Below are 17,489 nucleotides of genomic sequence, written 5' to 3' on the forward strand. Positions count from 1 at the left end.
TGAATTATGCTTTTAGGTTCTTAGCATTGATCCAATGGCAACAGTTGAAGAGGTTACTGAAACACTTGTTCAAATGAATGGACTTTCTGATCCAAAATTTTATGGTATCTTCCAAGTTCTATATGCAGGTGAGTGATTTCAAACCTCAAAAGATTTATTGTTCCAAGTTGCTGCTGGTTCTTAATTGTAAGTGGCCTCATAATTTTTTTAGTCAGCTTTCGTATGAACCTGTTGGCTTCTTTTGTGGCATAGTTGTCCATGGCTCTGCTTTGCGTTTCGGAATGAGGAGCCGGTTCTCCATCTGAAAGGATACTAAATTTGGATTTTTTCCCAGAATATTTTTAATTTACCAGATTATCACTCACAACGGTCAGCCATCAATGCTGAATTAAGTTGTGTGCAATTCAACTTTGAGAAGACTAATTCTTAGATTGTTGACACTGTAGAAATACCATCACCCTAAATTGCTTGAAGAGACTCTTGCTTCTGATAAATCAATCATGGCTTCAGGATTCTGTGCCATTCTTTTGGTAGAAAGGCACTCCTAGTAGTACCTAAAAAGGAGCTACAGTGCATTTGATATTGCTCTCTTCAGGTGAAGGATGTTTGTAGTATCTTTGACCCGAAATTTGGATTTTTTCCCAGAATATTTCTCATTTACCAGATTATCACTCACAACCTTCAGCCATCAATGCTGAATTAAGTTGTGTGCAATTCGACTTTCGGGAAGACACTAATCCTTAGATTGTTGACACTCTAGAAATACCATCACCCTAAATTGCTTGAAGAGACTCTTGCTTCTGATAAATTGATCATGGCTTCAGGATTCTGTGCCATTCTTGTGGTAGAGAGCCACTCCTAGTACTACCTAAAAAGGAGCTACAATGCTTTTGATATTGCTCTGTTCAGGTGAAGGATTTTTGTAGTATCTGTGACCCAAATTAGGGAACAGTTCACCAAGTTTTCCCGTGCTGCTGGGTACTTTAGATAGGCAGGGTTTTTCTTACAGGGCCTTGCTCAATACAATTCCCTTTATTATCTTTTGCAAATAAGAGAAAGACCACCACATAACCTTTATTTGAATAAGTCTAGCAAACAAGCTCCATTCGAAGTTTCTCTAAGTATGTACCTTTTAGTTACCAAAGCAATGTAGCATGATGGTATTTCTACAGTGTCTACTAAACAGTCCTGCACTTGATTTGCAAATCAAGAAAATCCTAACTACATTAAAAGATATAGCTGCCATATTGTAGTAAAAATGATGGTGAGAGAAAGAGATAGTCACAATGAGACAATGAGACAATGAGATGGAGAATGAGTCACACACTTGTATTGCTCATTTGCTTACACACTTGCATTGCAATAGCTGAGAGTACACATATACATACAATAAAGATGTGGATATGGTAGGTTCTCTTAGTGAAGTATCCTCCACATATTCTAGGTCTATCTTATTTGGTTCTCCTAAATATCTAAATATTGTTTTCCTAGATATTCTCTAAGTACATGTTCATATGAGTACGTATCATCATTCTAATATTCCCCCTCTTTAGAAAAGGTTAACAACATCTTCTAACATTCTTCCTCCCTTCTCAAATGAAAATATGATTTTCTTTTGTAGTATAAAGACTTTTTGCCAATCATCTTAGCTACAAGGCTAGTAAGATTACAATGATGAGTATAAGACCTTGCCCTTGTTGTTGCAAAAGACATACACCAATCTTTGCTTGCAATGATTTTAAGGGATGTAAGCTGATGATAGAGATCTTTGGGCTTTGGTTGATGGATACCTTGATGAAGAGTTGATCACCATAATTTGTTTCATGATAGACTTGATAAGAGACGGGCTCATCATGTAGATAGATGATGTATTTTAGCTAGAGCTTAATAGTTGTGAAGTGGAATAATGGTAAGAGCATGTTTGTAGATGGAAATATGATCCCAATGTGACTAGATATCATAGTAAGATAGAAATTGATAAGGTGCTTGCGACGTGATCTTTGGGAAGGTTACTGATGAATATGGAAGTGTAAAATAGCAAGTGATTGATGAGGAATTTCAAACATATTGTCTTTGAGAGGACTCCAAGAGTTAAGCATAACATCTTCAATAATAGCATACTTAGGGTCATTGTGCTCTTTTATCCATACAAAGTAGTTTGTATCAATGTGCTTATGTATTTCTTTGTACTTTATCCATTTCTTGCCCCTCCTTTAGAAGGCCAAGATAGTTGGCCGATTTGAGAAATATACAATTTGTAGATGATGATTTGGTTAAGGTAGGAGGTAGACCATTTCATGATAATACTGAGAGAAAATTAGAAGAGAGAGTACTTGTGATTGTTAATGGGGTTGTTGCCATGTAAGGTAGACAGATGATTGAGATTTAGGTATACAATTAGAGCAATATGATTTTAGGAGGAAGGTAACTATGTGGATGGTTGGATAGCGTAGGATAGATAGAAATGATGATTTGATGGATTGGGAGATAAATAAACAGTGTGGATGGAATATCATGGTAGGATAACATCATGTGTAGGGATTTAGGATTGCACATTAAGAAGAAGTGATGTGATAATAAGGAAGTCAAGGAGATAGGATTTTGATATTTGGTTGAAAACGTTGTGAGAATCCTGAATGTGTAGGAGAAAGCCAAGAGTGTGTGCACTTGTATTTGGTCGAGAGATTATGGCACACAGTGGAAGTGGAGTGAGTTTAGAACCATAATAAGATAAGGATATTGAGTACATAGAGAGAGCAAATGATAAGAACCAAGATTTGATGTTGAGATAGAAGTGGATTTTAGATAATGAGTAGATGTGGAATGACAAATGTAAGGAAATAGGGTAGAACTCAAAGATGTAAGAGAAGCGGAAGCAATGTACCAAATGAGGAAGTGACCTTGAAGGTTGGTAGAAATATCCAATAAGAGCTGATAAGGAATGATAGGTGTATCCACGTTGTTAACTGAGAGAGTGACGAGGTTTTACCATCTTCGTGCCACTAAAGTACCATCCAAATGTGTTGAAAAACATAGTTCAATAGAGAGGCCATAGACAATGCCTTCTCAAGTCTCAAGATATAGAGTACGAAGGGTGTCTCCTTTCTCAATTGTTGTTCCAATTGAGATAGAGTCCTTTATTTCAGGATGCAAGAGGAGAAATTGACAAGGGTGACAAACATTGTAGTATTGAGAGTGACTAAGAGAGCTAGAATATGCTAGGATGGATGAGTTGGGAGCATGAGAGCACTAAATGGAAGAGTCATGAGAGAGATGTAGGTATGAGGAGCCTTCATCTGGTAGAGGATTGGAGTTGTCCATCAAAGAATTTTCTATTTATTCCACTAGTTGACAAAAGAGTATGAACAATGGACTTAACGAGGATAGAAGGATGGAACACATGTCTTGCATAATGTGATAGAAATATCTTGTGACAAAGACTTTAGGTAAGGGAGAACATTCATAGTTTAATGAAAGAGGAGAGAGTAACCATGTGTCAATGAGAGCTATTAGATGAGAAACATCAATATGATTGGTAGAGATTGAGATAGTGGAATGATTTGTGAATATTATGATAGAGAAAAAGATAAGGGGTTTTGAGCTAGGGAGAATAGATATTGAATTTGTGAAGAGAAATAGATGGAAAGTGAATGCTTTTGATGGCCAACAATAGTGTTGGTACCTCTCCTTTGCCTGTAGCTCATAAATTTAATCTTCTCTTGAAAGGGATGAGAGGATCGAAAGACCATGCACGAGCTATGGCGGAGAGCAAGAGCAAGAAAAGAGAGAGAGAGACAAATGGGAACTCCAACAGTCACAATGTGTGACCGGGCCTTCCTTTATTCACTAGTCACTGAAAGAATAAAGAATAAGTGTGACGGTGACGGGCGCCCGCCACCTGCAGTGTGTAGTGGCAGGTACTGTCAGTGTAGTAATACACGGGGTGGCACGGCGGAGGTGCCTTTACCCCAACAACCTCCCACTTAAAGGCGAATCTGCCCCAGTGAGAGAGAAAAGAAAAGAAAAAAACAGTACAAATGTACATAGGTACAAGGGATGAGGAAAGGCAACATCTCATCCAACGCCCATCAATCTCCTAAGGAAGGCAAAGCGCTCAGTAGTGAGGCTTTTCATGAGCAGATCTGCAGGATTGATGTCAGTGGAGATCTTGACAAGGTCAACAGACCTGTTTTCCACGACACCTCGAATAAAGTGATATCTCACCTCAATATATTTCGTCTTCGCATGGAAGACCGGATTCTTAGCCAACTGAATGTCACTCATAGAATCCGAGTGCAGTGTAGGAACAGCATCAATCCCAAGGTCAGAAACAAGACGGCCTAGCCAGATAGCCTCCTTGCAAGCCTCAGTGGCTGCAACATACTCGGCCTCAATGGTAGACAAAGCCGTACACTTCTGCACCCTGGACATCCAAGAAACATCAAATATGAAGTCTAATAGCCCTCTTGATCAAGGTAGAGAGCAAGAAGCAATGGCCAAGTGTGGAGCTGAAGTAGACGAGTGCTAATAGCCTGGAAAAATGGCGCAATCTACCCTGTTGGTGCTGAACTTGTTGTTGCTCCACGTGGGCTGAAAGGGGGTAATGAGGGGCTCAAGAAGGGCCTATCGAAGGCCTATGACAAGCCTCTTTGAGCCTTGATAGGTGTAAGGCACAATATGAGGGGAATAAGCTTCAAGGGTTTGAAGCCATGGCTGCCCTTGCTGTTTGCAACCTGTAGACTGAAATAAAACCGTGAAAGAATGATAAAAAATACCTTAGTACCAATGCCTTGAAGGTGCCTCAATAGGCCGGGAAGGTGCTCAGGAAGCCGGGGAGTGATGGGAGCTCGAGGAGATCGGATATGGCTGCCGGGATGGAGATCCAATGCAAGAAGGGAGTCGATGCGAAGCTAAGCAAGCACCGAGAAGAGCTCGAGCAATTGGAAGCCAAGCTCTGATACTAGTTGAAAGGGATGAGAGGATTGAAAGACCATGCATGAGCTATGGCGGAGAGCAAGAGTAAGAAAAGAGAGAGAGAGACAAATGGGAACTCCAACAGTCACAATGTGTGACCGGGCTTTCCTTTATTCACTAGTCACTGAAAGAATAAAGAATAAGTGTGACGGTGACGGGCGCTCGTCACCTGCAGTGTGCAGTGGCGAGTACTGTCAGTGTAGTAATACATGGGGTGGCACAGCGGAGGTGCCTTTACCCCAACATCTCTTGGTCTCGTGCTCTTCTAGTTGCAGAAACTTGTCATATATTGACTTCATATTGCACTCTTGAAGCTTCTTAATATAGATTTTGTTGCTCCTTGTAAAAATAGTGAGCTTTGGCTTTGATGCTAAGCCAAAGATGCTATATATATCAATAGCACATGAACTAAGGCTTGTGAGGCCTTTGATATAAATGGGGGCCTATGTGATATTAAGGTTTTAACCTTAATAAGAGTACAAGCCCAAAAGGCTCAAAATGGAGAAGTCAGTGCCTTTTTTTTTGTTGGTGATGTTGATACACGATGATTGCGTAGATTGAGGAGTATGCCAAGTTTGTCACTACGGATGGCGTGGACTGCAATTCCGTCTAAGATGAGACAATGACTTATGTGTTGAGCAAATCAGCGCTGATTATTACTGTGAGCTCAAGTGGTCCTGGCTGCTAAATGCTGCATTGCCGAGTTTGTCACTGTGGATGGCGTGGACAGCAATTCCATTTGAGATGAGGCGATGACTTACGTGTTGAGCTAGATCAGTGCTGGTTATTATTGTGAGCTCGAGTGATGTTGGCTGCTAAACGCTATGTTAAATTATGCTGATGATGCCCTGAATGCTTTTGCATAGTTGCCTGTGTTGATGATAGAGGTTGATGATGCCATGTGCTGCAGTCTCTCTCTCTCTCTCTCTCTCTCTAAAGGAGAGGTGATAATGAAGAAGATAAGAGTAGGTGAAGATGATAAGAATAGACAAGAAGAAGATGGACATGATAAAATGAGATCAAGATAATGAAGATAAGGTGCATGTGGACAAGGTTAGTTTACCTTGACAAATCTACATACAAAGCAATTGATTTTGATTGCATGCAAGAAATGAATCTAAGGGTGAACTGAGTAGTCAAAAGCTAGAAGCTAATAACCTTGGCCCTTAGGAGCTTGGTGTGCTCTGAAACGATGTAGTAAAAATGATGGTGAGAGAGAGAGAATGAGATGGAGAATGAGTCACACACTTGTATTTCTCACTTGCTTACACACTTGCATTGCAATAGCTGAGAGTACACGTATATACAAGAAATATGTGGATGTAGTAGGTTCTCTTGGTGAAGTATCCTCCACATGTTCTAGATCTATCTTATCCAGTTCTCCTAAATATCTAGGTATTGTCTTCTTAGATATTGTCTCAGTATATGTTCATATGAGTACATATCATCATTCTAACACATGTTTTTGATCAATCCACTTGAATGCACGATTCTAGCACACTCAAAGCACTCCCTTAGTATCACTCCTTATAAGAGATTGGAATGAGTTGCTCCATTCTTAGGGTCTGATACTGCTCATATGACCCTCATGAAAAACCTAAAACCACCTATACAAAATGGAAGAAGACTATGAGTAGGAGAGATGGTTTTCTCAGGATTTGTGATTCTCTTTCATTTTTCAGCCACATACAGTTTGGCATTATAGACCTCTGGATTGGTTATTTGTTCAAACCTTGTTAGAGACTTCCGTTTTTGTCCTATCTTTGTTATTTTTCTTGAAGTCCCTTACAGTGCTAATTTTGTACATTGCCTTGGGATGTTTTGTCCTATTTGTGTACAAAAACATGGCTTTCAAGCTGGCCACTACATTGTTTAAATGTCACTTTATGGTGGTCCAAAGCTCTCTCTTGGGTTACATCGTTTCAGCAGAAGGATTAGCCATAAAGATTATCATCACCTTCATGTTACTATCCCTAACTGATGCAAAAGGAGCAAAAGTTTTTCTTGAACACACTGGCTATCACAAAAGGTTAATGGGACAATATGCTGTTATGTCTTATTCTCTCTCAAGGCTTGGCAACCCCTCCAACCCCTTTAGCTGGACACCTAGCATAGTCGAGGCTTTTCTCTCTATCTGAAGTCTAGATTCACTCGAGCCGCCATTTAAGTCTCCCTGGATTGGTCGTGGGCTTTTCATGTGCTCATAAATGCTAGTGTAATTACCATAGGTGCAAAGTTGGCCCATTCTGACTCCAACCTGATTATGGATCACCCAATTCATTACTCTAGTAGGTTTCTTAACTCTGCTGGATGTAATTACTTAGCTATAGAAAGAGGAGGACTTGCAATTATATATGCTAGTAAAAGATGTAGGCACTGTCATGTAAGTACGCACTTCATTGTACTTTCTGAACCAGTCACTCAATTACCTTTTGAACAGAGCTCTTGAGATTGTCCAGGTCTAGCATTGGCTTTTGCTTTTGTAGGAATGTGACTTCAAGATCTCAATTTCCTTTGGCAAACATCATGTTTGGCAAAGAGTAGAAACTAGAGAACTAACTGCAAGTGTAAATGATGATCTTACGGGTAATGCTTTCTTTTATTAGGTCGATATTAGGTCGAAACAATACCACCTTGGTATGTAGACATTGTCACATTGTTGAATAAAGGAGATGATCTGAGGATATGACTCCTCAAGGTAAATGGTGGCTCTTAATCAAAAGATTTCCCTTTCAGTTGCACAGTGGATATCTGTACCACCTAGGTCATATACCAAGCACCATTGTGCCGTGCCCTATAAAGTCCAAGATCTCATTGCAGAAGCCCATGAAGGTACTCATTAATTGGGACAAGATACAGCCCTCAACATTCTCCAAAGCTACTTATGGTGTCCCAACATGGCAGGTGCTTGCTAAGGTTTGTGACAGTTGCCAAAGGTGTGGTCTTAAACCAACCGAAGTCAAGCACAGTTCTCTGTACACAAGCTGAGGGTGGTCAGCCTTTGAGAAATTGGGTCTCACCAAATACATCTTGGTGACAATAGGCTATGCTACTAAATGGGATGAAGCTATGGCATCTCGAGACAACACTGCAGATACAGTAGCTAAGTTTTTGTTCCTAAATATTTTAAGTCGCTTTTGATGTCTGATAGAAATTGTCTTTTATGGAGACTCGCACTTCATCAATGAGATCATCAGTGCCCTTCTCAGTAAGTACAATTTTTTTTGGAGAAAGTCTTGTGCATACTATCCTGGAGTCAACAGCAAAGCCGAAAGCATGGATAAGGTGCTACATAAATTACTGCTAAAGACTTGCCATAGTCTTCTCACATATTGGGACTAGGCCTTAATTGGAGCCTTATGGGCATAGTTTGATTGTCGATGGATCATAAGTGGTAGGCAACAGATTGTGGGGCTAGCAGTGTGCATTTTTGGCAGGTGCAGAACAGCCATTTGACTCCATATACGGGGCACCGGTCTTCTCATGTGGCAACTCACATGTACAGTAGACGATGAGTACTTTGTTTTCCCTTGGTAGCATCGTGGCATGGGTGCATGACAAATAACTGAGACACTTCATGGCATGGATAAAGATGTCCATGTGGGACCAAAGCCAAAAACAGTCAACTCTCACTTGATTAAAGCTTTTTCTCCCAGAACAAGAAAACAATGACTAGACCTGCTTCAAATACAGTATGTTCCCCTAGCAGTTTGTAATATCAGCAATACAAAATCTCTCTCATCTCCATTTCTGAACATCTCACACTTCTGGGATCATGATAATCCTGACCTGATGTGAAACCCAGCGTATGGAGGATGTCTATGCGACTTCTCCAGATCCTAAACATACACATGAGTGTTGTCCTAAAGGTTCTTCCTCCATTATATCGAGTACAGGCTTCTTGCTTGTGGCAGCCACCTCTGCAGGTCCAGCTTAAAGAGATGCAATAGTAAACCTCACCAAGCTACACACTCCCCATTTTCCATTTGTGCCCGCAGCCATATGGACTTTGCCTCTTCAATTGCAACTTGGTCCCTTCAAGGGGGAGAAGAAGGAATATGATGAGACAACTATCAATTCGTGTCTGGCCAAATGGACAGCATCCTTTGATCCGTGCCAATTATTAGATAGATACAAATCATGTTACATGGGAAGGCATACAGTTGGTGTGTGGAGCGATGCCCCAAGCCCGAAACATGGGTGTAATTTCAAAAAAATTTGGGAAATTTGTGAATTTGAGTTGGACATGGGGAAGAAAACCGTGGATGTATGATCCCAAGATTTCATGGATCTTCTACACAAAATGAAGGTGTGGGTCGACATCAAGCATTTTTCTATATATGTTACCCTTTTGGACTGCCTGCAGAGTACCAAAATGAGATACTATGCCACCGTTTGCATGTTCGGAGGATGTCTAGAGGTACACAAAGAACTTAATCAACACATTGGCTGTGAGCAAGGGTGGCTAGTTGATGGATGGTTCCCATTGAGCTACCTCTAGCTCTAAGTCAAAGAAGACCCCTATCTTAGCAACTTCTCATTAGTCAACTTTGAAGCACAAAGAAAAAAGAAGATAAACACAAGGCCACTCACAATGAAGATTGATCAAAGGGCTGTTGCTTTGTGTGTCACCAAACTAGACACTTCCATGGGGAACAAAGATTGTCCATAGAGTAAGAAAGCAAAGATGAGCTCCAAAGCATCGGTAAAGGCCGTTGAAGCTTTATGCCTTTTGATTTTTCAGCAAAGGATTGTTTTATGAATATGCAAGTAGTTGCCCTACTTGTCTTGTAAATTCTCGAGTTCAATTTACTCACAGGCACAACTCAATTCTAAATATATCACAATATTATCACCACTGTAGAGAATTAGTATGCCCACCAATATGAAGAGTCAATTGGCCAATAGGATAAGTTGAGACAATGATGACTTGAAAGGAGAAGTTATATTTGGAGTATTGCACAACGAATGGGCAAAAGAGTGAGAGATACAAGGACATGAGAAACATTTTGATGTGCAAAGGAAATTGTAGCATGAAGACCTCTGTGATGAGTTCTTATGTAGAAAGACATGGGTGTGCAAGAGTAATTGTAGCATGAAGACTTTGTGATGAGTGCTTTTGTAGCAATACGTAAGTGTGCAAAGGCAATTGTAGCATGAAGACCTTTGGGATGAATGCTTGTGTAGCAAGACATGGGTGATACTCTATGAGAGTTTGAAGGCTTCGACTCTTAGGAGACGAGTGTATCTAACTACTATTCGAACTCAAGGACGCTATCATAGATGGGAATTGATTGCTTGTATCTTTGCTTGGTTCATTTGGATTGTGACGTGTAGCCAGGGAACATCCATACTCTCTGTGGGAATGGGAGTGGATGAGGAGGGTGGTTTTGGGTGGATGAGGAGGAGAAATGCTTTCATGTGGACATGGGATTCCAAGACCTTGTTTCACCTAGGCACCATAGCCCTCTAAATTGGTTGTTCACACAACCATTGTACTTATGATATATCTGGTTGCCCTTCACAGGGCCACCTTTGTACTGTGTATTTTATCTAAAGGGGGCTTCCTTTTTCTTTTCTCTAAAAGAAACAAATGTTCTCACTATATGTTTGGTACAAGCTTCAAGTGTTTTCCAGTATTAGCATTTTCTCTTTCTCAATATTTTTCCTTTTGCCCTTGTTCACATTGAAGATAGCTATCTTTATACATTGACATAATATAATTCAATATCATTGTGTGTGTGTTTGGTGGTGGTGGCTTGGGGGGGCAGGGGGGTGTGCATGGGTGGGTGTGGTGGTGGTGCGTGGAATCAGCCAACGGTAAGGAAGTTTCGTGTACGCAACAAACTAAAGTAACCAGAATTGAGCTAGAAACAGAGCAAAGGCTGACTGATGACCAAGGGATTCCCTTGCATTAAGTCTTTGAGCCTTACTCTTGTATTGGCAGGCCCTTGTGATTACATCACCTTGTTTTTAATAGACTTTATCTCATGAAGTCTATTCTCCTTGTAAATTAATGAGCTAATGAACAGCAGTTTCACAAAAAAAGGGTTTGTCTCAGCTTTTGTGCTTTTTTAGAACACTAATATTTATGTTGCCATATTTATGCTTTTCATCACACATGCATCTCTTCATGATTGTTGAAGAATTGAGGCAAGACTGTCGTGTAATATTTCTAGCGTAAACATTTTCACACATACTACATACATCCTAAGATTGTATCAGTTATACAGTGATGTTGTATTCTATCAATGATCTTTCTACACAAGGCCTGTGAGCTTCCTTCATCTGCAGATGTGACAGTGGAAAAAGTGCTAAGCAGAAATGACTATATCATGGAGGTTCTTTCTGAATGGAACAAGGCCTCTCTGCCATCTTTGGAACAAGATTCACGTTTATTGGCAAAAGCAAAGCTGCTACTCGAGAAGCATATTTTGTGTGTTCCAAATGCTGCTGTATCTTTTTTTGAAGAAACTTATGAAGCCGATGGTGAAGAATTTGAATCAAGAATGGACCCAAGTAGATCAGAGATGCTTCTAAAAAGAAGGCTCTATACTGAAGAGCTTAACAGTCTGCCTCTTGATGTTCGGGATGCTGTTAAAAACTTTGACTATGTACAGGCAAGTTTTATAAACCTATATATTCTCCTCAAAACATCATGAAAGGAGCTAGTTGCTTCTGCAAACCGTTCTGATCATGCTGCAAAAGCATAACCAAAAGTAATAAGAGATTTTTCTGTTTTGTATGGAGGGGAGTTTTTCTTCAAAAGTAATCTTGAAATGGAAAAGGGTTGGGGCGTATACCCATTTCCTGATTTGTAGGGGAATGCAACTTCATTGGTCGGGTGCGGAAAATGAGAGCCTTTGTCAACATCATCAAAGTAGTCAGTATATGCAATGCCTAAAACAAATTTTAAAAGCCTTTTTGGACTCTTGAATTGCCAATCTCTCTTCAAAAATTTCTCTTGATTACATTGTTTCCAATGGAAGGATTTGTGCTTTGAAGTTGGTGTAACTGATCATTTAGCACATCAACTTCCCACTGGTTTTAGTAATCCAATTGTGAGAGGTTTGAACTGTTCTAGCTTTTCTCACCCTGTTCTCTGCAGTTCTAGACAGAAATATACGTCACTACTTCAACTTGTCTAATTAATTTCTTGAGCTTTCCCTACTATATTTTCAAACCCTGATTTCCTACTGCTGTCCTAGGAATTTAACCTTTTTTAGTAGGTTTGAAACCTCTGACCAAAACCCTAATTTATAGCCACTGCCACAATGAATTCAGTAATCAAAAGTGCTGAAAAGACAGGAATGTCAATGATGAGCACACCCATCAGAGGGAAGGCTTGGGGATCATTGACTCAGAGTACTAGATCCCCCTATTTGTCAAGTTGGTGGTCTGAGGACACACCAGGTGGGAAGACTTGGAAGTTTGTCCTTCAGGATGGCTTTTATGAATGTCAACCATGTCTTAGGCAGATTGGAGGCCCTCTTTTAAGGTGGATTTTTACTATTGCACTAACCAACCTCCCTCGGTCCTCTTTTCTAGGCAGCTTGTTATGTGTTTCACAAGGTGCTAGAGCAGAGATCCACGAGCTGTTAGGAGCAGAGATCCATGAGCTGTTAGGCAGCCAGTCATCTAGAATGGGAAGGTCAAAGATGGAGTGGACATGCAGCTTGGGGAGTGCAAGCACACCATTGGGCATCTTGGGAAGCTGGCTGTGGCCATTCCAACAGAGTCTGGAGGGAAATCTATAGGGATGCCAACATGGAGGTTCTTTAGAAGGTGGTGGGGAGCAGCAGGGAGTAGGAGCTTGACAGCTAGAGATTCATACAATGATTCCATAGGATTTCCTTGCCCACCCCCTCTTGCAAAGACCATGTGCAACTGGGCTTTGGTTGAGTAGCCCAGTTCTCACCACTAGGTGTCCCAATGCAAGTAGTAAGAATTTCATAGGTGCCCCCCGGACACCTTCACCATACAAGAGGGTGGCATGCTGCTTTCTCGAAATCCAAAAGTAGCACTGCCAGTTTTTGCCCACTGTGCTGAGCCCACTCTGTCGCCTCAAAGAAGGTAAATACAGTGTCTAGGATGCTCCTATCCTGGACAAAGCTTGTCTGTGTGTCATAAATGATATCTGGAAGCACGGGGCATAGTCGCCTACCAATCATCTTTGCCAGTGCCTTATAGGTTGTTGACAATAAGGTGATTGGTCTCCACTGGGATAGCTCCAATCGGTCTCCCCCTTTGGGGAGAAGACTGATAAGGCCTGCCGAGAGACTTCCTGGCATCTGTCCTGAGGTGAAGATCTCCTGGAAAGCCCTCAATAGGGGATCCTTCACCACTTCCCAGTAGGTAGTGAAGAAGGCCTTAGAGAGGCCATCCTCCCCCGGTCATTTCTGCCCATCTTGTGTATGGAAAGCCTCCTCTAGTTCCTTCTCTGTGAAGGGGTCTAGGAGGGAGTCTCCCATCTCCTCTGTGACGAGGGACGGGATGTGATCCCATACCTGTTGTCTGCATCTCTGTCCTCTCGCTGAAGCTGTCTCCTGCTAGAAAAGGCGCGTGTAGTAGTCGGTGGCAATCTCCATCACCTCATCTGGGCTAGAACGGGTCCTCCCATACTGATCCCGAAGACTGTGTATCTACTCTCCTGCGGTGCGGGGCTGGTGCACCTGGAAGAATTCCCTGCACATCATGTCCCCCTTCCGCGCCCAAAAAGCTGCTGAGGTGCGGAAAGAGAACTCCGAGCCCCTGTCCTCTAGGCCAACAATGGCTGCACACGCGCGCACCTCCTGTGCATGGAGGGTGGGGTTCCCTGGTGCCTCCTGCAATAATCTCTGTGTGGCTACAAGGTCCTGCCAGAGTGCTCTCTCCTCCTCCCAGCACTGCTGCCTGGCCTGTGTGGCTGCCTCTTGGCAGATTCTGCTTGACTCGGCTAGGACCTCTGCAACCTCCTGTGCTATCTGGTCCCTCCTATCCCGCTCTCTGGTCCAAATCTGCTCTATCTGTCTCGTCACCTCCTCCCTCCTATAAATCGAGTCAGGGATTCGACAGGATCGTGTGTCTAGGGCGGATACTGGAGGATTAAGTGTCAGGAGAACCGGGCAATGATCAGATAACGTGGTGCCTGTCAAGTGCTCAATCTGGCCTCCACGAAAGCCTCCCCACTCTCCCACATAAAACTTGTCCAACCGCTCTGGCAGGACTCCACCTAGCCGCCTGTATTCCCAGGAGAAGTCCAACGACCTCTCCCTCCTGTGGAAGGCAGGGTCTTTCCAGGCATCATGTGCTCCGACTGCAAGCAAAAAGACCTCCCATGCTTCCTGCTCCTCCCCAGCCGTGTCCCGGTAGTTTCTGCCTCTGCCCTGCTGGTCCTCCAAGGCCTCCAGGTTGTTGAAATCTCCTCCAACAATCCAGGAGTCCACCTTTGGGAGTCCAGCTACGATCTCCACCCAGAGCCTGCTGTGTGCCCCAACCTCCGTAGGGACATAGACATTGAGGACTCCAATACACGAGTCCCCAATATCTAGTCTGATCCATAGAACCCTTCCTGCCACTATCGTCCCGTGGTCTCGTACACAGGCGGTGAGATTCGGGCCAATAGAGATTCATACGCCTCCACTCCTGCCGTGGGCACCTATGGCGTGGTCCCAGTAAGTGTGCGAGCTGCTCGGAAGTACCCCAATCAGTTGAGCTTGGGTGTGGGTGAGCTTGTGCTCCTGCAGAAGCAGGATGTCGATCCGTCCGGCAAGGGCAGGCTGCAACTCTTGCCGAACAATCAACTTCCTGGAACCACGTGCCCCACTGTAGTGGAGACTATTCACATTCCAGGATACAAGATGTAAGCTCATGGGGAAACCTGTGACTGAACGAATAGGTGTAATGTGTCCACTAGAATCATCGAGGACACGTCTTGGCAGTCCATCGGAAAGGATGTCTAGAAAGCTCCGCCCGGCACTCCCATGGAATGTTACGAGGTTTGCGATCTAGGGCTTTCCGCGTCTGCCACGTAGCGGAAGTATTCCGGCCGTTCCCACTTAGGATCGACCTGAATTAGGGTTTTCTTGATTAGTCATTTCCTAACAACAATTAACGTCGGACCCAAGCGAACTACTTTACGCAGAAACGCCAGGTCCGAAGCGGATTCACGCTGCACTTGGTTCAAGGAGAATGGGAAACGAGAGGTATGCAAAGCTCAACCTCTCTGCCATAAGGCATAGTGTTAAATGATGTGGATCTAGGACATGACAACCTATGGTGAATCAAAGATATAAACCAAGTTCATAATGACATGGACAAGTAGAGACAAACTATCACACAAGTGAATTAGGTTCCAAGATAGATTAGCTTGGACTCATAAACACAATCTTGTGTAGAATCGACAATGATAGACACTTAACTGAAAGTACAAAGCATCATGATATTGTGTTCATTTCATAGTCAAGTACAATGCTTTATAGGCTTTGAGTTGTTCCACTCTCCTCACTGTGCATATGGGATTCAGGACAGCTCCTCTTGGAGCATACATCATTTGTCTATTTCTCAACACCCCCCCTCAAATGATGAGTCCGTACACTTGCTGGCTTTTGCTCCCCCTTTATGATAACATGGCCCAGAAGACTAGCTCATAGACAGCCTAGCAAGTTAAAGCTTGAGACTTTATATCTTGACAAGGGTTGTACAAATCAAATTCACTAAGGAAAAGAAAGATCCACTACATGGCACACAGACAGGCTTTGTCCAGGATAGGAGCATCCTAGACAATGTATTTATCTTCTTGTGAGGGAGGACAAGATCAAAGCTCAGCACAGAAAACGAGGTGACAGTAGAGCGAGTGAAGCACAACACCCAATACGATTGGCTGAAAGAGTGTAAAACTGAAAGTTCAAGGTACAACCCTTAAACCTTAGGGTTGTAGGGGGGTGTTCACACCCAAACACGATAAGTGCTTGTAAGTGTGTGTCATAAGCACATACGAAATAATAAGTGAGGGGGAAAAACCCTCTCCTACCAAGAGTAAAAAGTGCCCCAGTGTCCTACTGATCACTGACACTCCTATGTGAGCGTAGGCATAAGTGAGGCGTGAGTGAAATACCCAACAAACCCCACTGGAGTGAAGAGTGATCAAGAGTACAAGGATCATCCGCCACCAAAGGAGATCAAATTTAAAGCATGGTGAAATGCTTCAAATTTCTCATGAGGAAGAGCTTTGGTGAAGATGTATGCCACATTACTGGTGGCAAGACAATAGACAAGGCTGATATCACCTACATGTAGCCTCTCTGACAAAGTGATAATGTATCTCAATGTGTTTTGTGCGTGCATGAAATATTGGGTTCCGAGCCACTCCAATGGCACTCTGATTGTTAGTGAACAAAGGAGTGGGCTCCATAACAGATACATCCAGATCAGCAAGCAAGCATCTAATCCATATGCATTCAACTGTGGTAGTGAAAGCTGCCTTGTATTCAGCTTCACATGACGATGTGGCAACAGTGGACTATTTCTTGCTAAGCCAAGATATGCAAGACGAGTCAAGAAACAAACAATTGCCACTAGTGGAGTGACATGAATCATAATCACCAGCCCAATCAGAATCACTGTAAGCATGTAACTGCAGTGGTCCCCCCTTCGCATAAAGCAATCCAAGAGATCTAGTACCCTGCAAGTAACGGAAGACACGCTTAACAGCTTGCCAATGTGACATGCATGGTTGATGCATATATCTGCTCAGGGCTGAAACTGCAAATTCTATGTCTGGCCTAGTGTTGCATAAGTAAATAAGACATCCAACTGCTGGAGCATATGTGTGTATATCAAACAAATCATTGTCATCATGTAATGACAGTTTAAGTCCAGGTTCAATTGGTGTACAAACAAGCTTGCAATCTTGTAAGCCAAACTTCTCAAGAAGTTTACCAATGTATCTTGACTGTGATAACTCAATATCTCTAGCATCATGTATGAACTGAATGCCCAAGTAATAATTCAAAGACCCCAAGTCTGACTTGTCAAAAGTTTGCTGCAAATTTTGTTTAAATGCTGAAATCTGATCAGCATGTGTCCCTGTAAGCAAGAGATTATCAACATAAAGACAAATGATGAGCATGGATCCCCCCTCTTCACATATGTAAAGGGTAGACTCAGATGAGCTGTTTATGAACCCTTGGCTAAGCAAGAAAGCATCTATCCTTGTATAACTCTAGGAGCTTGTTTCAAACCATACAAAGCTTTTTTCAGCTTGCAAACCAAGTGTTCCAAGCCCTTGACTGCAAAACCAATGGGCTGCTGTACATATACTTCCTCATGAAGTTCGCCATGTAAAAATGCAGTTTTAATATCCAACTGATGCACAGTCCATCCATAATGAGCAGCCAAAGCAACCATAGACCCAATGGTCATTATAGGGGAAGTAGGAGCAAATGTCTCCTCATAGTCTATGTCTTTTTTCTGTGCATAGCCTTTAGCTACAAGCCTTGCCTTGTATTTGTCAATGGATCCATCTGCGTTCCGTT

The 17,489-nt window shown here is 42.4% G+C and overlaps 1 protein-coding gene across 6 annotated transcripts in view; it reads left to right on the forward strand.

Annotated features, from left to right (window-relative positions):
* The window catches only part of LOC148011057 (uncharacterized), a 222,661-nt gene that overhangs the window by 98,540 nt on the left and 106,632 nt on the right, over window positions 1-17,489 (forward strand). For 3 of the 6 annotated variants that reach the window (XM_087671387.1, XM_087671388.1, XM_087671389.1), the window contains exons 12-13: window positions 17-128; window positions 11,269-11,594. In XM_087671387.1, coding sequence (XP_087527513.1) covers window positions 17-128; window positions 11,269-11,594 — 438 coding nt within the window. Of the gene's footprint in view, window positions 1-16; window positions 129-11,268; window positions 11,595-17,489 lie in introns of those variants that run through there. The other 3 variants (XR_015689466.1, XR_015689465.1, XM_087671390.1) reach the window with 2 other exon arrangements.

Source organism: Lygodium microphyllum, chromosome 29 (genome assembly GCF_053477565.2).
Source record: "Lygodium microphyllum isolate KBCC chromosome 29, Lygodium_microphyllum_v1.1.10, whole genome shotgun sequence".
NCBI classification, from domain to species: Eukaryota; Viridiplantae; Streptophyta; class Polypodiopsida; order Schizaeales; family Lygodiaceae; genus Lygodium; species Lygodium microphyllum.